The sequence below is a fragment of the Chroicocephalus ridibundus genome, chromosome 22 (assembly GCF_963924245.1).
Source record: "Chroicocephalus ridibundus chromosome 22, bChrRid1.1, whole genome shotgun sequence".
NCBI classification, from domain to species: domain Eukaryota; kingdom Metazoa; phylum Chordata; class Aves; order Charadriiformes; family Laridae; genus Chroicocephalus; species Chroicocephalus ridibundus.
Window position 1 is genome coordinate 7,482,812 of NC_086305.1, and position 26,551 is coordinate 7,509,362.

The 26,551-nt window shown below is 60.0% G+C and overlaps 2 protein-coding genes across 5 annotated transcripts; both read right to left on the reverse strand.

Annotated features, from left to right (window-relative positions):
• Positions 1-1,696: 1,696 nt before the first annotated feature.
• Positions 1,697-9,508, reverse strand: ABHD17A (abhydrolase domain containing 17A, depalmitoylase). 2 transcript variants are annotated; one of them, XM_063358309.1, is made up of 5 exons: positions 9,389-9,508; positions 6,472-6,941; positions 4,473-4,667; positions 3,601-3,780; positions 1,697-2,677 (listed from the first exon to the last, which is right to left on the reverse strand). In XM_063358309.1, exons 2-5 carry the CDS (start codon positions 6,783-6,785, stop codon positions 2,452-2,454), a joined length of 915 nt encoding a protein of 304 aa, XP_063214379.1. In that variant the 5' UTR covers positions 6,786-6,941; positions 9,389-9,508; the 3' UTR covers positions 1,697-2,451. The 2 variants fall into 2 exon arrangements, with proteins under 2 accessions (XP_063214379.1, XP_063214377.1); XM_063358307.1 differs by having other exon boundaries at positions 6,472-6,971.
• Positions 9,509-10,039: 531 nt separating this feature from the next.
• LOC134526401 (AN1-type zinc finger protein 5-like) lies at positions 10,040-20,840 on the reverse strand. 3 transcript variants are annotated; one of them, XM_063358249.1, is made up of 7 exons: positions 20,704-20,840; positions 20,169-20,314; positions 18,748-18,921; positions 17,199-17,292; positions 16,349-16,467; positions 14,537-14,647; positions 10,040-12,677 (listed from the first exon to the last, which is right to left on the reverse strand). In XM_063358249.1, exons 3-7 carry the CDS (start codon positions 18,896-18,898, stop codon positions 12,529-12,531), a joined length of 624 nt encoding a protein of 207 aa, XP_063214319.1. In that variant the 5' UTR covers positions 18,899-18,921; positions 20,169-20,314; positions 20,704-20,840; the 3' UTR covers positions 10,040-12,528. The 3 variants fall into 3 exon arrangements, with proteins under 3 accessions (XP_063214319.1, XP_063214317.1, XP_063214316.1); XM_063358247.1 differs by having other exon boundaries at positions 20,001-20,314; XM_063358246.1 differs by lacking the exons at positions 20,169-20,314; positions 20,704-20,840 and adding an exon at positions 18,135-18,312 and having other exon boundaries at positions 18,748-18,885.
• Positions 20,841-26,551: the final 5,711 nt, after the last annotated feature.

The following is a 26,551-nucleotide window of genomic DNA, read 5'->3' on the forward strand; positions in this document are numbered from 1 at the left end:
CCAGGAGCAGTGAAGGATCCAGACCCAAAAAGCCCCAACCCCTGATGGTGACAGATCACAGCCCTTCCCGGGTCACAGCTTCCCGTTACGGTGGCAGCAGCGGAGACGCCCGTCTCATCGGGATCCCACATACCCCAGCTGGGTCTAAATTTTGGGAAGCCGGCTGAACTTTCCTGACCTTTCACCTTCTTTTTTTTTTTAAATCAAGACACAGTAATGACAAACTCAAGCCACCCCGACATCCCCCTGAACCCAACCGCCATCCCTGAGACATCCTGCCGGCCACGCAGCTCGAAAGCATCCGCAGCTCAACAGGAAACAGGCAGCAGTAAGAGGATAAAAATACCCTTGGCGCAAACAAAACGTCTCTGTGTCGGGATTAGGGGCTGCTCCAGCCCCGTTAATCGGGGCCGGGAGAGGAGGGGAGCCGGGCTGGGTGACAGCGGGGGCTTTGGCTTCCAGCACACGTGTGAGATAAAGACTCTAAACCCGGCCGGCAGCTGCCTGCGGGGAGCTGGGGAAGGGAGGGGAGGGCTGGGGGGATGCTCGGGGAGAAGCCAGACATCCCGACCCCCAACCCCTGGAAAAGGGGCAAGACCACCCAGAGCCCCGACACCCAAATCCTCTTCCATCTCCTGCAGAGCCCCAGCCCCAAGGAAGCGTCCCCCCATCGCTGCGGAGGATCCTGCCCTGGTCCTGTGGGGATGCAAGGGATGTGTGGGGAGCAGGGGGTCCCATACCCTCCACCTCCCCCCCCCACCAGCTCCCAGCCCCAAACAATAGATGCATTTGAGTGCTCCGAGCGTGGGGCTGTGGCGAGGCCCCACCACGAGGCCCCTGAGCCCCCCCGAGAGCTGCGTAAGGAGATTATCACTCCTCACATGAGCGCGCCAGGGCCCTGCACTGGGGAGGAGGGGACACGAGGGTGACGGGGACACTGAGGGGGGAACCAGTGCCTGGGAACCCCATGGGGGTCCCTGTGGGCACGGGAAGGGGCAGAGTGGTGCTTTGCTGTTCAGGTTGGGGCGAGGGGTGCCCCGAGGGCAGGAAAACCCACAGGGGCTTTGAACAGCTCTTCCCAGGGCCATTTCAGAGCAGGCGCTGACCCAAAAAGCACAAACCCCAGCGCTCAGTGGGGTGCCCCCCGCGCCTGCCGCCCCGGCCAGCACACGCCAGGCACCGCAGCGGTGCCCCTGCAGACAGGGACAGGGCTGGGGGGCGGAGCGGGTCAAAATAAGATTTGGTCCCCCCCGGGGCGACCCTGCCTGCTTGGGACCATGCTGCAGGCCATGGGGACGTCCCCGGTCCCCCGCAGCACACCCAAGCCCCCCATGCCACCACTCGAGGGAGGCTGAGGCCATCCTCCACCTCTGGCCCCATGATCCCATGGGATCCTCAGTCAAATGGGACAGGGGTTGGCGGGGCAATGGGCCCCCGATGTCCCCCATGGCCCGATTTGAAGCGACAGACCTTTGCAGCCGTCCTGGGGGGACAATGGCTCCTTCCCCATCTGCTGGCACCTCAAGTCTACCCAGTCCCCAGCAGAGGGTGACAAGTGTTGGGGATCCGGCCAGGTACAATTCAGCCAAGGCATCGGCCAGCCGGGAAAGCTGAGGGGCTGAAACCCCCAGGGGCTGGGGCGGGTCCCCCCGGCGGGGTGACAGGGAGGCAGCCCCAGGGAAAGGGCGCACACGGCTAAAACGTTAAACCTCTGCTCTTTATTCAGTGCCTGGTTTCCTCGTCCCGTTTCCCGAGCGCACCGCGAGCAAGCGGTACGGAGGAGGTTTTCCAGGGGTGACCTGAATACAGGGAGCGCTCTGAGAAGGCAGAGCGGGGCCAGACCAGGAGGGGTGTGGGGCAGGGGGACACCTCCTCCACCCATCCCCAAACTCCCCCTGGGGACACAGCTCTGCCCCAGCCACGGGGCGAACACCAGGCACCCTGATGCCACCAGCGCCGACCCCGGGAAAGCTCCACTGAGGGCAGGAACTGCCACCTCCTCTCCTGCCCCACAGCGATGCCAGGGAGGGCCCCGGGCCCCCAGCCCCTCTCCAACTTGCCTTATTGCTATAGTCAGAGCAGCAGAGAGGCCAGGAGGAATTCAGGGATGCGCTGTTTTAGGAGAGGGGACGAGGACATGCCCGAAGCCAAGGATTTGCCATCAAGAGGGTGGGCTCTCGTCTTTCTGGGGAAGGGGAGGGAGGGAGCTGCCATCTCTTGCCAGCCCGGCTGGTGGTGCCAGCAGCGCCAGGGCTGCCACCGGGAGGGAGGAGAGTTGTGCTCGTGTCCAAGAGGAAACGCACCGTCCGCTCCGGGGCTTCCTGCCCTCTCCCGGGGCTGGAGCTGAGGCTGTACGAACTCATTGCACCTCCAGCAGCAGGGACTGGGGAAGGACACTGGGAAAACTGGAGACACAGGCAGAAACCCCCTGCCTGTCCCCCGACCCTGCAGCTAGTTGCGTTGGCTGGCCAGCTCCTGGGAGATGAATTTCCGAAGGCGCTCGAGGTACTGGCTGTAGAGTTCAATGTCATTGTGCCCGGCCCCGTCCACCCACAGCGGCTCCACAGCCTTGGGGCAGCGTTCAAAGAGCGCCAGGCCATGGGAGAAATCGATGACTTCGTCCTCCGTGCCGTGGATGATGAGGACGGGAGAGGTGATTTTGGAGATCTTCTCAATGCTGCCAAGAAGGTGGGTGGGGAAGAGGCAAGAGAGGGGGGGTAAGTACAAGGATCAAGGCACCCCCATTTCTCCTGCCCCCCAAAACACATCCCCTTCTGGAGAGGGACCAGGAAATGCTCTTTGAGCACAGTGGAGCATGGGGCACGGAGCTTCTGCCGAGGATGAGCTGCAGGACGCGATCACCCCTGGGCGTGACAGACAAGGACCAGACAGCGGTGACAACAGCCCCATGGGACCTAGGCAGGGCTGATGGAAACCGCTGCAGGACAGCGTGAGCCCAGGCCCTCCCCCCGTCGGGATGAGCCGTGCCAGGCTTTGAGGAGTGGAAGCACAGCCATTCTCAGCCCGGCCCCAAAGGCCACACGAGGCCATCGGGATGCAGAGCGTGGGCTGGTGGCTCCCGGTCACAGCTTCCGGCTTGGGGACGGTCCCTTGGGCCCCGCTGGCCTGGCTGCGAGGGAGAGGCGAAGCAAGAGCTCGTCCCACCTCAGGCATGAGGCTCCACGACTGCCTTTCTGTCCCACTGCCCCTGCCCTCTGCAGAGGGGAAGAAAAGCCCAAGAGATTACCCTTGGGGAACAGAGGGGTCCTGGGGACCTCCAGGGTTTGTGATACCTGACAAGGGGACAGTGGCACAGCCCCAAAGCTAATGGCCAAGATGCTGGGATAGAATGGCCAGGAGGTGATGCCACCGGGGGACGTGGGGTGGACACATGGCATGGCCCTCAAGAGGGGGCACAGGCAGGGTTACGATCCCCCGGTGGGGACCGAATGCGAGGCAAGAGGATGCCGATGGGCACGTTTCAGCCCATCATGGGAAAGAGGTCCACAGTTTTCACCACATCCCCTCTTCGTGGCCAGGGCTGGTCTGGGTGCTGCCCCTCCAGAGCTGACCCCTGTCCCTCCTCCCCAGGCCACTCACTTGGGGAAGGCATCGAACCAGTAGGTCTTCTTGGTCTCGGGGAAGGCAACTCTCATGCCAGAGGTGAGTGGGGAGTGGAGCACGATGGCAGCGCACTCGTAGCGGGAGGCCAGATCAACCGTGGGCACCGTGCCGATGCTTTGTCCATATAAAATAATGTTCTCCGGGCTGATTCCATACCTGGGAGAGGAGAGAGAACGTTAGCGCCCAAGCACCAGAGTCATATCGCCAGGAGATACAGCCCAGGGTGTCACCCTGCTCTGGCCACAGCACCTGGTAAGGTTTCTCAGGGTGGGGTGGGGGGGAATGGGGCTCTGTACCCCCTGCTTTCCCCCAGCTCCTCACGGCTGGGCCCAAAGCAGCTGCCCTGCACCCCCGTCAGGACCTGGCAGCAGCCGGGGCTGAGCTGCCAGGTGAGCTGGGGGGGTGTCAAGGCCCACCCTTGCCAGGAGCAGGGCTACAGAGGGGTTTGTGGACCCCGGATCGCAGCCGCATGGGGCAGCCCCCGGATCCTTGGGGCACACTGCGAGCTGGGCCTGGCTGCAGGCAGGGCAGAGGAGGCAGAGCCCATCATGGAGCTGCACCCTGAGCCTGGCCAGGGAAGCGGGGCTGAGCACAGCCAGGGGAGAGCCTGGGAACAGCAACATGGGGCGCGCAGCTTGTGCCAGCATCCCCAGGCAAGGTCATACCCCCGGCAGCATCCCTGCCCTCCAGGTCCCCCAGCTCGCTCCCCCTGCAGCTGTTTTCCGGCCACCCCTTCCCATTAGGAACAGCCCGGGTTCCCTCTCCGGGAGATTTCCTGTTTTCCAGACTGCCGGACCGCAGGGTTTTCCTGGACGTCCTCCCTTCCCCCTGCCTGGCGCCCCACTCACCGTGTCCGCAGCGCCTGCCATGCAGCGTCGATGTCGGAGTAGAGGTTCCTCTCCGAGGGCTTGCCCGTGCTCACGCCGTAGCCCGAGTAGTCGTAGGAGAAGATGTTGCAGTTGATGCGGGTGCCCAGCCCAACGTAGAAGCTGCTCATCTGCCCCAGGTCCACGGCGTTGCCGTGCGAGAAAAGCACTGTGTACCTGCAGTGCCGGGGAGAGACGGGCACAGCGGGTTAACGGGGGACTCTGCCACGGTGCCACCGCGCTGCCCGGCCCCGCCAGCGGCTCAGGGACAGATGTGCCTGGGCAACACCAGCCAGGACGGCCACTTTGGAGGCCAAAAGCCAAACGCCAGGACGTGAAGGGCCAACACCCCTCTGGCCACCAAGGAAGGTCCTCGTGACACCCCCGGTCCAACCCCAGAGGTACGCAGACCCTCCTCACCGCCCGGGGCTGGGGGCTCGCTCCCAGCAGAAACAGGCAGCCCAAAGGCAGGATGATTCTGTTCAAGCTTTTGAGTCTATTTTTGGTAAAAAGCTCAGGATTTGGGGCCGTTTGCCCAATGGGGATTTCAAGTAAGAATTCTGACAGTGGATTTTTCTCTCCCCTGAGTCTGGCAAGACACCAGACACTGGGAAGAGAAGTGAATTGTGGGAGTGACAAGGCACAAGAAATTTCCACCATAAGGGGAAAAACAATGTTAATCATAAAAATTAACACTAATAGCGCATTGATGGAAGCTTGGCTCTCTTCTGCCAGAGGGAAGGAGCAGGACCCGCTCCCTGCTGAGCCCCACAGTTGGTGCGAGAGCTCTGTGGCCAGGTCGAGCCTCCCCGTCCCAGCCTGGATGGTCCAAAAAGGCCCAGCAGGAAGGTGGTGGCACGACGAGCTGCGGGGAGGACAGATGGCAAGCAAGATGTCCTGGGGGATTTGGGAGGGCTGACACATGCAGGGATAGAGCAGACATCCCCACCGGTCCTCCTGTAACGCAGCTCTGCGACCCCTGCGAGAGCCATCTGCCCTCACCCCAAGCCCACCTGCTGGCTTCGAAGCCCTTGGCAAGCCGAGGGCAGATCGGGGCTGCGTTCCCCTGCACAGAGGTCTCTGCGGACGCCGTTCCTCGGAGGGCACGTTCTCCGGGTGCATGGGGCCAGGCGGGGTGCTGACGGCTGTGGGAGCTGGCCTCCCTCTGCACCCCAACCCCCGCGCCGTGCCACCGGCTCAGGGAGCAGCTGCCGAGCCCCCTCCCGTCCCTGTGCCATCCCCTGGTGCCAGCCACCAGTAGCCAGGAGGGGGTCTCCGTCCCGCACCCCGGGCTGTCCCTCTCCAGCTTCCCAGTTTGTGGACCCATGGGGGTGACCAGTAGCGGGTTGTGCCTCAACCCCTCCTGGCTTTTGCTCCCGTCGCTCTTCTTGAGGGATCAAACACACCTGTGAATTAGACTAAACGTGCAGACCCAGTTCACCGCAGGCGTCTCCTGGTTGGCCCAGGCTCTTGCCCATCCCCGTGGTCGCCACGGGGCTGGGGACAGAGGGTGAGCCGCTGGCACAGACCCCCCCCGACGCTCACCAAGAGCCTCGCACAGATGCTCCCTTCACAACTGGAGCTTTATGTCACCGGGACATCAGGTGACGTCAGGGTGACTGGTGTCATCAGGAGAGATATGGGTGACTGGTGACATCAGGGGAAATCTGCGGGACAGCCTAGGGAATCCCTACATCCCTGTAGCCTCCGGCTTTGCCTCCGCTCCCTGTTTAACCCCATTCCCAGCTGCAGCCACAAGCCAGACCGGTCCCGGGAGCCGAGCTCGCCCGCCCCACAGGATGCCTCCAACCCCTGTGGCGGCTCCTTCAGCAAGGCTGGGGCAAGGAGGTGGCACTGGGCTGAAGGAGAGGAGGGACAGGACGGCACTGTGCCCGCCAGCACTGCGCCAGCCCGACATCAGGCAGGCCAGGGTCAAACCACCAGCAGCAGCACCGGGCCGGCACGTCCACGGGCGACTCACCTGGCGCCTGGCACGCAGCGGACATACATGCAGCCAACGCGGTTCCCTCGGCTGCTTTTGGTGACAAAGACCTCAATGTTGTCCAGCTCCCGCTGGGAGTACTGGAAATCTGCCCGGTCCTTCAAGTGCAGCTTCCATCGCCCCGCGGCGCCGCCACGCAGGGAGCCGGTGCTGGTGCTGCCAACGGGCTCCGGCTCCGGGACCACGGCGTAGGTGGGCTCCGGGGGCAGGAAGGCCAGTTTGGCAGCGATGCGGCTGGGGCAGGGAGGGCAGCAGAAGAGGCAGCAGAGTTGGCTGATGGACAGCCCGTTCATGACGGCGGCGAGGGGGATCCAAATTGGGGAGAGGCCAGGAACAACGACGGCCCGGAGAGGCCCGGTCCTCAGCTGGCCATCAGCACGGTGGCCACCGGCAGTCCACCGCGGGCCGGGGTGGCCGCCATCCGTCCGTCTGTAGGCAGCAGTGGTGGCCTGCGGGCAGGTCAGGCAGCAGTGAGGGCCCTGCAACGGGCACCCCCCAGTCACACATGACCCATGGCTGGGGACACACATGCACCTCCCCGACACACTGAGGGGACACCGTGTGTCCCCCCCCAGCACACAGCCACCGCTCCCAGCCCCCACGTTCGCATGGAACCCACGCACTCCCCCGAAAACCAAACCTCCCTCCACACTTCCCAGCACCCCACCCCCACCCCCCACGCACCACAGCCCCACGCCGGGGAGGCGAGGGCGGCAGGCGCACAATCGCACACATACACACACTCCACAACAGCCGCACGCTCGGCGGTACAAAGGACACAGCCCCTCCAGGACCCCTCTAGACGCCGGCACAGGCGTGCAGCCGGAGTGCTGAGCTCCCAAAAAAAAAAAAGGGGGGAGTGGGGAGAAAAGGGGGGGGGGAAAAAACACAACTATTTTCTGCAAGTTTGGGCACAGGCTTGCGCTGAGGAATGTCAAACCAGCCCACACCCCGAGGAATTCGCTCCATCTGCTTCCGAAGGGCTGGGAAAGGGGAGGAAAGGGTGGAGGGGGGAGGCCTCCCGCCTGGCTGGGAGGGGAAGGCCGTGGCACCGGAATATGCCAAAATATTCAGAGTGAAGGGATGCCCCGTGCCCTGGCCCTGCCTCAGGCCCTGCGCTTCGGGGGCCGGGGCTGAATCCGGGTCCCCCTCTGGCTGGTGACCGTCCACAGCGGTGGCGGGGCTGGCGTGGCACCCAGCAGCCCCGTCCCTCCCGGGTTTGGCACCCGCGTGCCGGCGGGACCGTGGGCAGCTGCGGCGGCCGAGGGTGTCCGGCGGCCACAGACCTGCACGGGCACGTCGGGGCGTGGGTCCGCGCGGGCAGGGCTGCGGCCGCCGGCGGCGCAGGCGGCGGGTGTCACACTCACGCCATGTGTCACACTCACACCAGGTGTCACGCTTGCACCGGGCCGAACCCCGGCACTGGCCCGGGACACGGGCCCTGCCTGCCCTCGCCCCGCGGCCAGCACGGGGGCCGGATCCCCACATCCACCCTGACCCCCCCCAACACACCCCAGGGCCAGAGTGGGGGGATCCACACTGCACCCACTCACTGACCCGAGTGGGACCCCCCCCACACACACACACTGGCCCCTGTGGGACCCCCCCCACTGACCAGTGGGACTCCACACACACACTGACCAGTGTGGGCCCCCCCACTGACAGGCATGGGACCCCCCCACTCCCCCCACACTGACCAGCATGGGCCTCTCACCCCCCACAGGATGGTGTGGGGGGGTCCCCCAGGCACTTTGACCTGTGTGGGTCCTCCCCGACACTGACTGCTGTGGGGCTCCCCACCCCCACACGCACACTGACCCATGTGAGGCCCCCCCCCCCCCCACTGACCAGTGGGCCTCCCCCTCCCACTGACAGGCATGGGCCCCCCTCGACTGCTGTGGGACCCCCCCCCAGACACACATTGACACACATGGGACCCCCACTGACTGGTGTGAGCCTTTCATTCGCCACTGACAGGTGTGGGGGGGTCCCCCACACACCCCAACCCATCTGGGACACTCTCCCACTGACCAGCGTGGCCCTCTCCGCCCCCGCCCACCCCAACAGGCATGGGACCCCCCCACACCCTGGCCAGTGTGGCCCCCCCACTGACTGCTGTGGGCTCCCCCCTCCCCAACCACACACTGACCACTGGGACCCCCTCCATGATCACTGCGGGCCCCCACTCCCCCACTGACCGGTGTGGGCCTCCCCACATGCTGACGATTGCGGGACCGCCCCCCCCCGACCACTGTGGGCCTCCCACGCACATAGACGGTTATGGGACCCCCCCCCCCCACTGTGGGCCTCCCCACACACTGACCAGTATGGGACCCCTCCCAACCGACCCGCATGCCCCCACAGACACTGACCCGTGTGGGCCCCCTCCCCCACACAAAGCGCTGTAGAACCCCCCAGTTCACCCGTTTGGGCCCCCCCCCCCCCCGCCCCCGCCCCCACACTGACCTGCGTGGGTCCCCCACTGCCTGCTGCTGGCCTCCCCACACACTGACCGGTGTGGGACACCCCTCCCCCCGCGACTCACCCGCGTGTCCCCACACACACACAGACCCGTGAGGGCCCCCCCCACGACCGTTGTGAGCGCCCCCCCCGCCACCGACCCGGTTGGGCCCCCCCGCTGCCTGCTGCGGGCCTCCCCACACACTGACCCTTGTGGGGCCCTCCCGCAACTGCCCCGTGTGTCCCCACACACTGACCCGTGTGCCCCCCCCCCCGCCACTAACCAGTGTGGGTCCCCCCCCACGACCGCTCTGCCCCCCCCCACCAACGGCTGTGGGCCCCCCCCACTGACCTGTGCATGGTTCCCCCCCCCAGCACCCACTCGTGCCTCCCCCTCACTCTCACGCCGAGGTGACACCCCCCCCGCCCCCAGTACCTGGACATGCTCCGGTCCGGCCCCCACCGCCCCCCCCCCGCGCCCGGGGCTGCCGAAGGGACGGGCGGCCGGTGGGGTCCTCCGAGGCGGGGGCGGCGCTGCACTGCTTGGCCCCGCCCCTTCGCCTCCCGGAAGTGGCGCCAACGCCCCGCCCCCACGTTGCCAAGGGAACGGCGCGGCCTTCACCGGGGGCCGCCTCATCCCCCCCCCCAGCCTCAGGGCTGCCGGCGCCGAGGGACGGAGAGCGGGAACGAACCCCCGCACGGAGCTCACGCGTGGCCACGACCGCCCCCCCTTCATCCAGATGCCAAACCCTTAAAATGGACCCCGGGGTGTGTGGGGGCGGTTGAGCCCGGGCCTAGGCCCCGGTGGGACCATAGGCCCGGGCTCAACCCCGCCACCCATCCCGGCTTCACAAGCACCGTGGGGTCCCACTCCCGCCCTGAAAACGCGGGTGGAGATGGCAGCTCCCCCACCAAGAAGGAATTCTGGTCCCTCAGGAGTGCTGGATACGGCCCCAGGATGCCAGGTGCCAGCACCGGGCACCATTAGTTACCTAGCCGTGGGGAAACTGAGGCACAGAGCCCCACAGGAGCCCAGTGCTGAGACGCTGCGTGACACATGCGTGCCCGTAATGAACCATCCACAGCAGCCAAGCAAACTAGACTGTATTAATATTTACACTTCTGAAGAGGAAAAAAAAATAAAAGGGAAAAAGGTAGGTGGTGGAAAAGCAGGCGGCTGCCCCTTTTGGTTCCCGTTGCATCCGCGGGAGCCGATTTCCCTCCCCAGGGACTCGCGCCCTTCGTGTGAATGCAAGGCAAGGGGCAGTGGCAATTTCTCACAACTCTTCCCCTCCAGAGCGACGGCTCGTTCTCAGCCAAAACCTCAATGGCGAAATCCAGCCTCGCCATGCACCACCGGCACTGCACGTACGGCCCAGGTGCGTCCCAGCACTGAAACGTGCCACCACTCGCGTGCTCCGGACGTGACGCTTATATTGCCCAGAAGCACAAACCTGAGGAAAAGGCTGGCAGGACCCAGCCTCGCCTCTGCTCCGCGCTGCCAGGAGATTTGCATCATTTTTGGAGGTCCGAATCCTCCCAGCAACACCATATGATGATAGCTGCCGCAAGGCACACACCGCTTTGGCTGAAATCAGACAGGAAAACTAAAGCCTTCGGAACAATCCCCCTGCAATCACTGGGGCAGAATTGCCATAAACCAGGGAACAAACTCACACTTGGAAGGAGCTGCCGTGACTTCTCCTGGCTGCTGCTTCAGCCCCTGCAGCACCGCTCCCCGACGCCCTTATACGAGCTGATGCAGAGGGAAACGCTTCCAAAGCGTGGGATGGCCAGAAGTGGGGCAGAGGCCGCTGCTTTTCCCTCAGGACCTGTCCGTGTTTCTCTGTTTGCGAGACCGCCAGGAGCACCATGGCTGCAGCCCCACTCCTGGCGTTCCCAGAGAGGAGAATCCTCCCCGGCAAGGTGGGCACAGACCCTGCGTGGTGTGGAGGAGGCTTTCAGTGTGGGAGCCTCTGCCTGCCTTGCGCTGTGTACCTGAGCCCCGCGTTATCCTTTCTAACAGCCTCAGAGACCTCCACGTTTTTTCTGGAGTGCTCCCAAGCCTGGCATTTGGCTTTCCCTGCACCCCAAAGCCCTCCACGTGTGTGTGCACACCCCAGAGCACTCCAAGTGCCTTTTAGGGCACCCAAGCGCTTTCAGTGTACCCCAAAGCTCTCCTTTCACCTCCTCTTCTACCCCAGAGCCCTCCCTGAGTCTTCCAGAAACCCTGAGACCTCTATGAGTGTTTCAGAGGGCCCAGAGCCCTCCCAAGTGCCTCTCGCTGCTCCCCGGGGCTCTCCACAGGCCTTTCTGAAAGCCCTTGCCTGTGCTTATGGGCACCCCAGGATCCTCCTCCTGACTTTCCATGCACCCTGCAGCCCTCCATGTGCCTTTACCTGTGTCCCACATCCCTCTGTCCATCTTTTGGAGCGTTTTGCATCTGGCTCTGCCTCTCCTCCCATGGGGACAAGCAGGGAGACAGGAGAGCAGGGCAGCTGGGTGGGCTTCCCGAGCCAACGTGCTCACAGGGAGAAAAGCTGTCACCGAGTATCAGCGAGGCCCACGGGGGAGGAAGGGTCCCCGCCATCTGCCTGCATGCAGGGACAGGAAAGGAAGCGGAGGTTTGGCGATCTGAGCTTTGTGCACAACCCTGATGAGAAAGACTCGTGTAAGGCAGAAGGCAGGGAGTGGAGGGGAGAGGAGAGGCGCAGGCGCTGCTGTGTTACAACAAACCTCGCTTGGGAAGGGGCCAGCAGTTATTCAGGGGGTGTTGAAGCACAGGAGGCTGGTGCAAGGGTGTCCAGCCACATCCCTGGCCGCAGCAAGCCTGGCCGGCTCCCTCCCTGTGGCAAGAGGCAGCGAGTGGTACCTTCCTAAAGGCCTTGACCTGCGCCTGGAGCGTGTCTACATTGCTTCAAGCCACAAAATAACTTTACTGTGCTGGTGCCCTGCTGCCTAACCATCGCGGTGCTTCAACAACAGCGTCTCAAAGGGAGGGGTATTTGGGGCGTTAAAACTACAGAATCCTCTTTTCTGCATCTGAGACCAAACACCTCTCGGGAGCAGAGGGCAGCCTTGCTGCCGGGATTCCCCGGCTCCCGGTTTTACATCCGCCACAAAGAAATGGAAGGGCAGAGGGAACAAAGTCCAGCAGCAGCTGACAGGCTCCAGCCACGAGTCCTGGGTGGTTTCACAGGACTCGGAGCTGCTGGATGAAGGGAAAGGCTGCCTGGAAGAGCCTGGCTGCCCGCGCCACGCAAACTGCGCCGGCAGAAGACAAGTCCAAAGGTCTCAGCACTGGAGCAGCAGGGCAGGACAGTCCCTTTTCCCTTGGGAAGCTGGTCAAGAAGGGATCGGCTGGGCTGTGGCTGTCAGACAGGCAGGAAGGGAAAGAAGGAACAGCAAGTGTCTGCCAAGGAGGTGCGAGAAGTCCCTATGTCCGGGTGCTGGTTGCTGTGTGCTGTTGGAATCCCCATTGCACCACTGATGGGGCTGGGAGGAAGAGCAGGAAGGCTGGGAAGAAGGAGAGGAGCACCAGGCCACCTGTCTGCAGTTTGAGCGGCTCAGCCCCCTTCACAACTTCTGGATCTTCTCAGCGATAACGATGGGGTTCTCCTTACGAATCTTCTCGGCGGCTTCTGCCTTGTAGTCGTAGGGGCAGGCGTGCATGTCGGAGTACCGGTGAATGGCACAGAACAGGTTCCCGCAGCGGCAGTCGAAGCCTGAAGGGAGGAAGAGCAGAGAAACAAAGCTGCGTTAATCCCTGTCCAGCTGGACGGGAAGGCAGCAGGGCCCCCGCTCCTTCCTGCCAGGCCAGGAAACTCCACTAACACAGAAAAAGGGTCAGACAAGGGAGGGGGCCGCTGTCCCCGACAGGCGAAAGGGAGTGTCAGCGTGGGGGAAGACCATGGGTTGCTCTTCAGTTTCCCCAGGCTTAGCTGCTCCCGTGAGCACACGCATGCTCTGGGCAGCCCCAGCTGTCATGGCAGTGGGAAACGCTCCCACAGCAGCTGCTCTCCGCGCTCCCCGGGGACAAGGGACATGCTGGGGACCGCAGAGTGCCAGATTGGTAATCCAGACCAGGCTCCCCAGGCAGCGAGCAGGCAGCCTGAGCTGGAGCTCAGCCCTCCGAGCCAGGCTGGCTCCCCACGCGTCACACAGCAGCATCTGGACCGACCAGCAGTAAGCCAGCAAACAGCAAAACCTTCACCTCGTTAGGATCACTTTTGAGCTATTTAGGCTTCAAAATTCATCATTTAGCACTTCACTTGGAGACAATGCTGTTCAGAAGCGCAAGCTTATCACAGCACATGGGGAAACTGAGGCAGGGAGCAGGGAAGGGTTTTGCTGCAGGCCAACAGATCAGCTCCCATCACACTGGCAGTGAATCACGCCCTCCCCTTTCACACCTTTCCAACTACAGGCTGTAAAGACCACAAACACCTTGCTACAAGGTGCCAGTTTACTCTATTTGAGAAAACTCATTTTACCCTAAATGCCCTGAATTCACAGGAGTTCTCGGCAAGTTCACAGCAAGTTGATCCCCAAAGGAGACGAAAACTTCTCACAGTTTGAAGCTCTTAAGGAAACACCCATCCAGGAAAACAACCCTCCCTGCAGTTCTGAAGGCCAGGCACAGAGTACCCTGCCCAGTCCCAGGCTTATAAACCCACATTTCTTCTATGACAGCACCCTCAAATCTCCTGGCAAGCTCAGGCTCCACGGGGCCAGACACCGGGCAAACCTCCTGGGGGCCAGACTCTGACAAAGCAGCCTACATGCGACGAACACGGAAGCGTGTGTGCAGTCCCTGGCTGCTGGATGCACCAAGGAGGCTAAAGAAGCGAGCGCCTCGCTACAACAGCGTGACCTGCACAGCTCTGGAGTTAACTTTTTCCAGGGAAACACTAAACACCAGAGTCAATTTAGGGGAATGATGTTTTTATGAACAAACCACAGCCAAGCTAATTGCTTCACTTTCCAGGGGCAGTTTTCCCACTGATACCAGTCACCTGACACCACCTCAGTACCTCTCTCTCTTCAGCTTTACAGGCTGAACGCTGAGCACCGTCCCGCTCTCGGGAAGCTAAACGCAGAAGCCAAGCAACGTTAACAAATGGGACGAGTCTTGGAGTGGGATTTCCTAGTTTGGGTCTAACTCAGTTCATGTCACTATTATGAAAGCTTTACCACTGACTTGAACAGGAGCAGAATTAGATCCACAGCGAGCACTGCCTTTGCTTCTACAAGCAGCTTTTGCTGAGCAGGCAGAAATAACTTGAGAGGCACTGCTCCATCCAGTTCCGCGATCCTGCATCCAAGAGCTGGCAGGGACCCTGGCAGCGAGCGGCACATTCTCTGCCTCGGACAGCACTGCTGGCAGGTCGGAGCTCCCCTCCTACCTCCCCTGCAGCACCTGTCTTGCGGATGTAAAGAGACGTTTTGGAGGGTACTTCCAACCACTGACCCACACCAACCTCTGAACGCAGGCAGCATCACAGCACAAGGAGATCCGCCCGCAGGGCTACGAAACCAGACTACTTAAGCCACAGGCAAGCTTTCCCCACAGCCAGGGTCTTACCAGTTAGCCCTATCTTCTTCCGGCAAGTGAAGCAGCGATTCTTCTTCTGTTTGGGTTTTTCTGAAGCTGCCTTGCCCTCAGCTGTGTTCTGGGATATTTCAAGCAGGGTACCTGAAACAGACACAAGAGTTTTACTATACTTCTTGATAAACCAAGCGACACATTTGTTTTATTGCAGGAGTTTCTTGGTGCCCTGTGATTCTGGGCCTCTGCCAGACACCTCTGTGTGCACCTTGCCCTGGCCGACATCCCCCAGGCTGTGAGATTTGCCTTGTTCCACAGAGACCCACACCTCGCACAGCCTCATGTTTTCTCTCCGTTTCAAGTTCCTTAAGTCCAAGGCCCAGAAACACCAAGGAGATATTACGGTTTAGTTAAGGCACACATAAGGTAACGTGATGCCATTTAGCTCCGGCTGAGAAAAGGTAATAAGTAGAATTACCTGGTGCTTGCCATAGGTTAAGCATGCATCTGGATAGTCACTACAGCTTAGCTGATGTACAGTAACTCAACTGCACAGCTGAGCCTGGAGTTAATCTTCACAGGAAAAAAAAAAGTTAACCCCTTGTAAGTACTACTAATTATTTTTGCTGACTCTTATGTAAGTGTTCCTCATATGTAGGTCTCAGAACGCTTTACACAGATACTCATCGCTGCCTCTAATCTACCAAAAGGAAAACTGAGCTCTGAAAGCCAGATTGTTAAAGGTCACTGATGCTTAGCGGGATTTCCTACAGTACCCAAGCAGGCTAGAGAAGTCAACAGGAGGGAGGAGCTCCAGCTGCCAGCAGATACACACCTGCAGCGCACGCGGCTCTGAAAATCGGGCTAAGGAGACAGTCAGAGTCAGAGAGAGGACAGAGGAGGACTGTCAGACAGGAGGCAGAGGCAGCGACAGCTTTGTGGACCTGACCCTAAACAGCTTTCTAAATCAGAAGAAAGGGGCAGTCTCTCCCACCCCTCTCTTTCACCAAACAGTCTCTCACCTGGCTGTTAAAAATTGTCTCCTGGGCTTGCAGGCCAGGGATTACCAAATCCAAAATGCGCAGTCATGTGCGGTGACTACAGCCTGTTTTTTTAGCAACCAACAATTCAGGGTTATTTTTTTAGCTTTGAAGGCAAGCGAACTGTCAGTTGAACTAAAGGAGGGCGTCTCCAATGCAGTGTCACTTGGTTACGGCTCGGCTGCAACACAACAGCTCACCCTGTAACTCATCAACTGCAGGATGCACCCTGCTGGGCAACGACACCCGAGCTCCTCTATCACTTTGAGGTACCCACTTTGCAAACACAGCGACAGCAGTAACACTCCCCTCTGAGGGGCAGGTATGCCTCCCATCACACAGGACGACAACCATCAGGCCAGCAGCTGTCCCTGGGCACCATCACAAACACGTCTCTCTCTCCCCAGACTACACTGGATCCATCTCCTTTCCTCCCTCCAGAGATGGCAGGGAAATGCAGCCAACAACAGCCGTGCAGGAGACTGTGGGACGCTCCGGGCTTTCTGCCATTCGCTAGGATAGGCGTCATGGAAGATTATCCTCCTGCCAGCGAGTGAGGGCTGGCAGCTACTCAGCCCTCAACCCACAAAGCAATCTCTATCGGCCTGCCCTCAGGCACAGCATTTTCTCTCCTCCCTGTTTCAGAATCAGACAAACCGTTTTCTCCTCAGCTCTCCTGCTAGGTGTATCTTTACTGCTGGGAGGTAACAATCGTCCCCCGGAGTTAGTGGCCAGTATCGTACTTGCTGCTCCAACCGACTTGCGAGACCGGCGTCATTCAGACTTGCGCAAAGGCCAAACCATCTACCTGATGAGGAGGATGCTGCCGAGGCTTCTTCTGTCTTGATGAATTCTTCTGTCTCGCTGCTGTTTTCTTCTCTGGATATGCTCATGGCTGTCATCTGATGGGTCACAGGAGTTTGGGCGCTGGGAGCATTTGCAACAAACAAACAAACCACCCATAGATTAAACACAAGTATTTTCTTTTGATGAACAGTTATGTGGGAGAGATCTTCAGCCCATAAAGTTAATTTCATTATACCCAGAGGTAGCTCAGGAGTACAGCAGGCCAATTCCCCTTGAGATTTGGGATCAAAGTTCTTCATAGACATAAATGGAATGAATCCGTGATGATCTCAGTTTCCTTTTCCACCCAATTATATCGCAAAGCCAAGGCAACAGCCCATCCAAACAAGTCCAAGGACAGGGAAACAGAGTTATGAGTCAGGACTGTAATGCGATGGTAGAGCTCAATGCAGCACTATCTTCCTTCCCATCAAACGTGACCAAGGTCCCTAATCCTGCTGTCACAGCTCCCAGGCTGGATCATCACCAGATTCTTTCACTTAGTTGAAGCCCAGCAATTTTAGACAGCTCATGACAGACAAGGTGCGCTGGCTCCACGAGAACCAGGATGCCACTTAGTTTACTACAGGTTTTAATTTACTACCCACCCACTGGTACCTGACTCTACACAGTCACCATCATCAGGGACATCTCAGTCTTCCAGATAAACCAGGGTCACAACGAAGAGTGTTTGATGCAGCCCGATTTACAGATCCCCTTGGCCATACGAAGGATGAGAGCCTGCCCCTTGAGTCCCAGGGCTGGTTTTTAGCACAGCTCCAGATCCCCCACCCCATAGACTACGCCCCTACCTGGCTTTCGTGTCCTCAGGCGTGGAGTCTCCCTCTGCACGCTGCCCTGCAATTGAATCTGAAGCCATGGGGCTGCCGTTGGGACCACTGGGGGCTACAAAACAAGAACACAGACTTGGTAAACACTTGAAAATGTCAGCAAGTTCCTCGGGTGCTTGACAGCCAAGAAGAAAGCAGGATAAGCACTTTCAGCTCCCTACCAGGAGCTGGGAGGGTGCACTCTGGTCGGGATGGCTCCTAGATCCCCGTTCTTATACTCTCCCCTCCAAATTTGTGTGTAGGTCTCTGTGGGGACAACACATCATAGCTGGATGGACCTCACTGTGACCCAATGCAGCCATTCTTACAGGAGATCAGGAATGACTGATCTATGTTACCAGGATCGTAACACCCCTGCTCATCCTCCTGAGAGCTGCAGGCCTCGTTTACAGAGACCTGTTCAGCTCCCGGGATCTGCGAGCTCCCTTTTGAGGGATGCGGGTTTATTCGCAGGAGTTATTGTGCTGAATCCCTTCCATTACTGCGTGGTTTTTTTAACATCTGGTAAAATCTGACTTCGGTCACCCATGACACCTCCCTCCTTCTTTGCTTTCCCTTCTTTTCCTCAGCATCGCAAAGCAAACTCTGCATCGGCATAAATATTCTCCTGTCGGTATAAACAAAAGTGCTGCAGTTACCAACGTACCTTGAACTCAATGTTACTTTGCAGCTTCTCCAAGGTCTAAGAACCAGATCCTCATGTGCTGAAAGGAACTGGCTTTGATAGTGACATCTTAGTTTATTATGTCAGCTGAGGATCTAAGTCAGGGTCTTTAGAAAACCCCTTTGTCAGGACAGGCTGTGTTTCTAATATATATTTTAGGTGGGTAATTCAAGGAAAACCATTATTACACTCGGGAACAAAGCTGCGGAAGATCTCTAGAAGGCGTTTCTCACCAGTATAGCAAAGGCTGCACATGCGGCATCTGCACAAACTCTCAGCAAAAGAAAATCCTGCTAACGATGGAAAGAGCATCCTTTCTGTGCACCTAGCTGCCTCCCAGCTCGGTGCTATGTCAGCTCTGTTTAGCTGCAAGAAACAGACCTTTGATTTCATTGCTTTTAATTGTCAACCCTGTCAAGATAAAAAAAAAAAAAAAAATCATGCAAACCCAAAAGGCCAAATTCTTCCCAAATAAAATTTCATTTCAGGAATCTAGTGTGGTTCCCAGCAGTCAGCACCTAACTCAGGGAGCAGGTAATAGCTAAAAACCTGGGCCACTGTTAGTGCGAGTGAAGTTTTACAGCTTCCTGGAAGGTGCCGGCTGGGTCAGGGAAGTCAGTCATCTGGGACCGGGAAGACAACTGACCCCTCACAGGGAACAGAAACGTCCAAAGGCTCAGGGGTCTTTGATTTAGAGGCTTGGGTCTACACAAGAAGGGAAAGACAGGAGTTTTCCAGGAGGGAGTAAATGTGTCAGTACCAGTACCGTGCTCTATCCCAGTTGCCTAACACAGTTTGCATCCAGGCACCCATTTAAGAGAGATTTCATGGACAAAAATCCTCTACCTGGGGGGCTTATCCGGTCACTGCTCTGCTGTCTCTGCAGAAACTCCTTATAGCAAACGGAGCACATCCCGTTGGTGCGGGGGCTGCCATAAAATCCACAGCCCGTGGTACAGAGCAGAGGCACCTGGGTTTGGTTCGTCTCCTGAGCCATCCTCTCTCCTCCAAGGCACCAAGCTACAAACAGGAACCAAATGGAGACAGCTGTTAGGGCCAGAGCGCTCGCTCGTTGTCGGCTGCATCTGATCAGGAAGGAGCACAAAGGATCCCAAGGGAGGCCAAATCCTGCACGTGCACAACAACGCGATCTGGGTCCCTTCAGTGGGACGCAGGGCTCATAAGCAGCCGGGGGACCCGGGTCCTGGGGCCACCCAGGGCTCAGCTGCCAGGAGGAGGAAACATCAACAGGAGCCCCCGGTGTCCCCTCCTCGCACCACGAGGCTCCCTAAGCACCCAGTGAGGACACACATGCTACACCCCAGCGATCGTCTCACCAACGGTAACAAGAAGGGCCATCGCAGCGCCACTAATGACTCCTGCAAACACCGAAACAAAGCACACCACTCAAACAGCTAGCGTCCAGCCTTGTTAGTCACAGTTTGCACTTAGCAGCATTTTTTTTCATTTCAAGCCTGTTTTACTTTTTTAGTTCTCAGGAAGATGATGTAAGTGATGCAAAAAGAACTCACTGACTCTCAGTTTTGACCGACTCCTGTATTTCCTGACATATGCTGGCAGACAAAGGGAACGTTAGCATAGTTAGGCTGGATAAGGTTTCTTTCCAGCAGTAAGATGCGATTCTGGAACACCTTCCCAGGGGAAGCAGCAGGCACAGTGAAACCTACTTTTAAAATTAATCTTAATAACTTATCTCTGGATCACACGCAGTCACCTCCAGACCCGGGAAGTGGCCCCTTCCAGCCACACATGGTGTAGCATTTTCATGGTCAAACTGCACCACACCCCTTTAAACCAGAACCGTAAGCAGTAACTCCCGGCAACAACCAACACCAATTCAGATGTGTGTGATCAACGCAGCTGCAGCTGATCCAGCTTCGACAGAGGACAAGGGGAGAGGACGTTCAGGGGACTGCAGCGGGCACAGGTGGTTCCAGCTCAAAGACTGGGAGCACCACAAGCGATCCCCTTTGTGGGACGCACAAAGCATCCACCACTTCACAGACAAACTCTGCCGCTTTCTTTCATGCTCCTACAGGACTTGCTCCAATAAAACAAGAGGAACAAGAAATAATTACCCTCCCGAGAGCACTCCCGTGGGATGGAGGTGGATCAGCTCTGGTTTGTTCCTCCTTGTCCTCAGCTGGGCGATAGGAATCTCCACTCCGCACTCGGGGCTCCCCTTGCAGAGCTCAGGCTGGTGTTCCCATTACCAGATCAGAAATCCTTTCCCAGCCCAAACTGACCTCTCTGTTGGCACCAGCAGCCACAGGAGCCGCCTCCACGCTGGGCCCACTGGGAGCAGACCTGTCAGGCTGGATCCCTGCGGAGGGAACCGGATGGATGGTAGCCACCACAGATTTTCAGGAGTTGCTTCTGCTTTGGAGCGTCCCTGGAGAGAGAAGGCGACGGGTGCTGAGACTTGGGACCAGTTCAGCTCTCCCTTAGCCGGTAGCCCATGGGCAACCTGCAGCAGGAGCCGAGCGGCACACGCACAGCTTTACCCCAAAACCAGCTGGAATGAAGAACGGCGGGGGAACTGCACCGCTCCCTCCGCCCTAAGGCTAACCCACCGCCCGGCCAGGGCAGGCCACGGGCCGCCCGCCCGCCCCGCCACCCTTCGGCCGCGCTGCCCGCTGGAAGGCCGGCCTCGCCCCCCCCGCCGCGGCCGGGCCCCGCGCCCCGCCGGCGCTGGAAATCGAGGTCGAGGCTTTGCGGCCTAACGCGGCGGCGTCGGGCGGGCCCGGGCCGGGGCTCTGGGCCGCGCCGGGCCCCACTCACCAGCGGCGGAGGCAGGCAGGCGGGCGGGCGGCCGCCGGGCCGGGCCGGGCCGGGGCGGCCGCCGGGAGGCTCAGGCGGGCGGCGGACAGGGCGGGCTGCCGGGAAACATGGCGGGCGGTGCCGGCGGGACCGCGGCCCCCGAGCGCCCTCCCCCGGGGAGGGGGGGACGGGGGGGATGGGACGGGGACCCGCGGGCAGCCGGGGACGCAGGGGCCTGGCTATAGGGGCTGGGGTATAGATGCGGTGTAGGTGTGCCCCGGCCACAGGGGAGGGGGCTGTGACACCCCCAATATAGGGGCTGGGGTACAGGTGTGCCCCGGGTATAGGGGAAGGGCTGTGACCCCCCCCTAGCTATAGGGGCTGGTGTATAGGTGTGCCCCAGGTACGAGGGAGGGGGCTGTGACATCCCCCCCCATGTAGGGGCTGGCGTGCCCCAACTATAGGGGAGGGATTTGTGGTCCCCCTGGCTATATGGGCAGGGGTATAGGTGTGCCCCAGCTATAGGGGAGGTGGCTGAGCCTCCCCTATGGGTATAAGGGGTGGGACACGGCCAGGCCCTACTATAGAGAGGGGGATCTGGGAGACCCCGCTATAGGGGCTGGGACACAGTCGGACCCAGGCTATAGGAGACAGGGTGAGACCCCTGTCTCCCCAAGCTATAGGGGCTGGGACATAGATATTCCCTGACTACGGGGGGGAGCTGGGACCTTCCTCCCCGGCTGTAGGGGCTGAGACGTTGGCTGGACCCCAGCTATAGGGCAGAGGACTAGGGCCATCCCATCTATAGGTGCTGGTGGGAGAAGGTGGGCAGCGCTCTTCCCCCCCCAGCTACAGGGACCAGGGTTCAGCTGGATCTGCCCCAGCTGTAGGAGAGGGGCCGGGAATACACACACACACACACCCCCAGCTCTCAGGGCTGGGCTGTACCCCATCTATGGGGGCTAGCCGATTTATTCAAAGACAGTGGTACATCTTGGTGATGTACCTTGTGCATTTCTGTTGCAATACAGAATTAACTCAGAATTAATCGCCTGCAGCCCCAGACCCCGCTGACCTGGGACTCAGCCCTGTCACCCCAAACAGAGAGGGAGGCTGGGACGATTGGGGGTCTCCGTCTGGAAGGGCTTCCTGCCTGCAAACCCTTCCTGCTGCTCTTCTCTAAGCCATGGATGATGGGTTTTGATGTTTTGGTTGTTTTTTTTTTCAATCGAAGCTTTGCTCGGGTGTTGTTGTGACCCAACTTGTCACAGGGCCGTGCCCAGGATTGGTAGCCGTAGGGCTCCCGGGGAAGATCCCTGCAAGATAAAGTCCCCATTTCCCAGCCGTGCTGGGGCTGGAGAAACTCCTGGGAGCAAAATCTCCGGGAAGCCACAGTCAGGCTCTGCTCGGGTGTCTCCCCACCGTCTCCCTGGCCCTGGGGGCTTCTAAAAACTTTGTGCGTAAGCCCCTGGGCAGGCTGTCGATGCGGGGTTTCTGCTGGTCTTTGGCACAGACGAGGCTCTGCTCCTGCGGCACCTTTCGGGGCCGGGTCCGGCTGCGCAAAGGCATCCATTGGTGCGGTTTGAATTATTTGCAGAAATGGGAAATAAAGCCAGCTGAGGGGCTGGGCAGGTCGCTGCCCGGACACCCCCAGCTCCCCCAGCACCCCCGGCTCCCGTGGAGCCAGCACCGGCGGGGGCCGCACGCCGCGGGTCGTGGCCACCAGGTGGCACCAGGCTCCCACGGAAAGGTGGGCACACGCCGACCCACCCACCCCGCACCCAGGTGCCCCTCGCCCATGTACCCCTGCACCCCCCATGTACCCTCTCCCCCCCCCGGACACCCCTCGCTCGCCCAGCCCCACGCTGCAGCCAGCCCCGCAGAGCGGAGCGGGTCCCTCTCTGGCACTGGAGCCCACTTGGCTATTGAGGGTCACTTAGCTAACGAGGGTTACATAGCTAACAAGGGTCACTTGGCTATTGTGGACCAGGAGCCCTGGGGCCACCAGTACCAGCCCGGGGTGTCCCTGGTGCTCTCTGTGCATCCTTTGGCGCTGCCGTCCTGCTCTCCAGCCAAATCCCTTTGGCTTTACGGAGCCCAGTGGGGCGGGAGCGGGGTCGGGGCGGCTTTTTGGGGTGCAGAGCCCCCGGCAGCCCCAGCTGGGTGGGTGAAGCCCAGGGGCTGCTCTGCAAGGGCGGTTGTAAGGAGACCAGGAGCTGCCTGACTTTGCAGGCTCCGAGACCCTGGCTGCAGCTTGCCAGGGGAAAGAGGGCACGGGGCGAAGGTGGTGGTAGGGCACGGGGAGCAGGGCAGGCCGAGCTGCAGGGCTATAAATACACATTTTCCTGTGATGCTCCAGAAGAATTTTCAGAGCCAAAGCTGGAGGGAGTTCCTGGCTGATGCAATTTGGTTTTGGGTTTGTCCCTTCCCTGCTCCGCTCTCCCTTCATCCCCAGACCCGCTGCAGTCACCCACCGCTGTCGCTCCCACAGCACCGGCAGCATCGTTTCCATCTGCCCTTGAGCTGCGGTAGCAGAGAGGGGAGCTGCCTCCATCTCTGCCCGCTGCTGGGCTGCATCAGCCCTCTCCTAAGCAGCGCCGTCTCTGCCTGGGTTATCTAATGGCAATGGCAGAGCATTTAAATGTCACTCCACTAAAGGGAGCACGGTGTCCAGGGAGGGGAGGGGGACAGAGGACGGGAAAAACAGGAGCAAAACAGTATCGATTTCTAGCCAATTATCACTGTTATCAAAGCGGCGCAATTAAAGGATGAGGACACATTTCCAATATCCTGCCTGCCCCTCCGAGGCCAGATGCTGGTTCCTCAGCTCGGCCGAATGCACACATCTGCATGCACACAAGCACCGACCCTCCGCACATGCGTGCCCATGTATGCTTGTAGCACATGCGTGTGCATGCAAACGCACACGCGCAGCCACGCAGGCGTCCTCAGCTCGGCAGCGTCTGCTGAGCTTGTTTTCCCTGCAGAGTTAATCTCCCCAGCCCGCTCGGCCCCCTCGTTTTTCTGCGCAGCCAAGATGTGTCTCCATCTGGCTCTGGCTGAGCCCAGGGAGGGTGGAGGGCTCTGGGGATGGCCGGCAAAGCACTGCCCGGGGCTCTCGCCCGGAAAGGAGCCAGGAAGTTGGCCCGTTTCTCATCCTCAGGGTCCTCTGTCAAATGTTTTCTCAGCATGCACCCATCCTCCCCCCTGCTCTCCGCTGCCCCGGCAGGCAGGGGCTGGGTCCCACCCCGCTGCACCCCGGGCTCTCCCAGGCTGCCAGCTGGATGCTTGCCGTACAGGTATTGTGTTTCTTTTCCTCTTGCAGGATGAGCTTGGGGGTCACACAGCTCTGAATTACACTATTTACATCCTGCCGCTGGCCGATGACATTCGGGAACACCGAAGGTGCCAGCAGGGAGCAGACCCCCCGCTCAAAACGTGTGCCGAGGCCCAGTGCGGTAACGTGGGTTTCAGGCAGAGAATCTCCGCAGTGTGGGCCTTGGGATGTGGCTTTGCCTGCGGTTTCCAGCGTCGGGAGGGTCAGACGCCTCCACCCCGAGGAGGAAACCAAAGCCAGGATCAATCCCTGGTTGAGCAGACCCCAAATCTCCCCCCCCATCCCAGCCTCGCCCCCGGGGGCTGTGCTACCCGACGTTCAGAGGCACAGCTTGAGAGCAGCGTCTCCAGCAGCCCCCCCGGGAGATGCTCCTGGAGCCGTGGGGATCAAGGGGCGTCCAGGGGACCGAGGGCGTCCAGGCTCAGGTTGTAGTGCCTGGGAGGGAGTTTAAATGGAAAACCACGGAGGCTGACAGCAGCGGGAGCTCTGTGCTTCCCACTCAGCCGGCCACCCTCCTCCCGCACCTCGGGAGCCCCGTGCCGGCTCCTTCCCCAGGGCAAAAGCAGGACCTGAGCCCCATCGCCACCTCCCTCTGCCCCAGCACCCTGCTCTGGTCCAACCTTGCACAGCTAACACATTAACCCAGTGCTGCGCCAGCCCCCGGCCCCAGCGCCCCGCGCTCCCTGCCTGCGTGATACACATCTGGGGAAGAAGAGGTGGTGGTGGGGGTAAAATCCTTTTAATAGGCTCAGTGGGTTAGAAACCCCCTTGCAATTACCACCTTCTCCTTGTCCGGCACACACAAAGGACTCTCCGGGGCACTGGGCATGTTCCCGACAAACCCAATGCAGCCACAGGAGCCAGGAGGAAAGAACGGATGCGGGAGCCCTTTCAGATGTTGCTATTTGGTTGCAAACTGCTTAATTTCCTGAACAAAATGATATTTTTGTTGTTGTTGTTGTTTTGATGGAAGGACGGCACTTTTTTGGCATGGTACAATCCCAGGGCTATTCATCCGTCGCCACAGCAACGAGCTCCATCAATGGCCATCCGAGATTGCAGATGATTAGAGACAACATGTAAAAGGTGGAAGACGCTGGGCACCTCGCAAACCTCATCTTCCCAAATGACTTGAATTATCCTCATTATTTCTCCTCGGCCAATTCTCTCCCTGGTCCGCGGGAGACATCGCTGTTATATAAACATGGGAAGAGCGGAGTTATGAGAGTGGAGGAGAAGGGAATGGTCCCTTCTGGTGGGGACTGACCTGGAAAGCTCATGACATGGAGTACGAAACCTTTGAGATGTTCAGGGAGCTGCAAACCTCTTCTCGCACCCGGGACGGGTGTCGCTCAGGGCTGTGGAAGAGTGAGGCCGCGCTGCCATTGGGGCAGCGGGGAGCGCGGCTGAGCTTTGGGGTGGGGAGGCCATGTCCCCTGCTTGTCCCTGGTCCTGCAGGACCTCGCACTCTCCTGCGGCTCTGTCTTGAGTTGTGCTGCTCCTTCCCAGGGACACGGTGGGGTTGGTTTGCTCTTGGAGTGGTTCAGGGCCCGAGCCCATCATCATAACCTGTTTTGGGGGTAAACCAGAGGAAAACGGGTTGCCAGAGCCTGGTGAAGGCACGATGCGTCCTGTCAGAGGGACTTCCCACGGTAACGGTGTCCGCAGGGCTGCACCGAAGTCTGGCAGCCGTGAAACTTTAATGCCCACCTGCAATATTCATGGTGCTTTCGACGGTGAGGTGGGAACCGCACTGAACAGCCTGAATATTTCATGGGTGGCTCCACGCCAGGATTTCGGGGAGGGTTTCCTCTGCTGATGCCGCATCCCCACCCTGCTGCGAAGTCTGAGCCATCCGGTGTGGGAAAAGGGTGACGACACCCCAATTTGCAGCCAAAGAATCCCACAAAACTAATGCGGGAGCATTTGGGTCCCTGCCTGCAACAGGAGGAGCAGACGTGTCCTTCTGGGCATCTCTCTGCTCCTGGGGGGGAATGGGAGACCCCAGCAGCAGGGCTGGGGGTCTCCAGTGCGACTTCCCAAACTGCCTTTGGCGGATGCCCCCCACCCCATCTCCCAAAACATCATTTGGGTGGTCTGGACTGGCCACCCCCCCCCACCCCCCGCCTAGGAGCTGGCCTGTCCTGGGGCCACTGTGAGGGATGGGGACCACAGCCATCCCCAGTCCTGTCCTCCCCAACCATCACAGGGCTGTCCCCCACGCTGGAAGTCTCCCCCAGGGGCATGTGGTGGCACAAGAGGTGACGGCTGCCAGGGTGGCTGGGATCCAGGTCAGCTCTACGGTGGTGCATCCCTGCCATGATCCGGGGCGCTCGCAGCTGGCGTTATGCGGGATCCTGATCCGAGCCGAGTCAGACCAGCTGGGCGCGAGGTCCCCAGACCCCGCAGCCATCCCGTGACATGGCAGTGATGGGGGAGGTGACGGTGAGGACGTGCTGCTCTGGCACAGCCCCCTCTCCTCCAGCCCCCTTGGCCAGAGACCTTCCCCGAGCAGCTCCCTGCCTGCTCTCC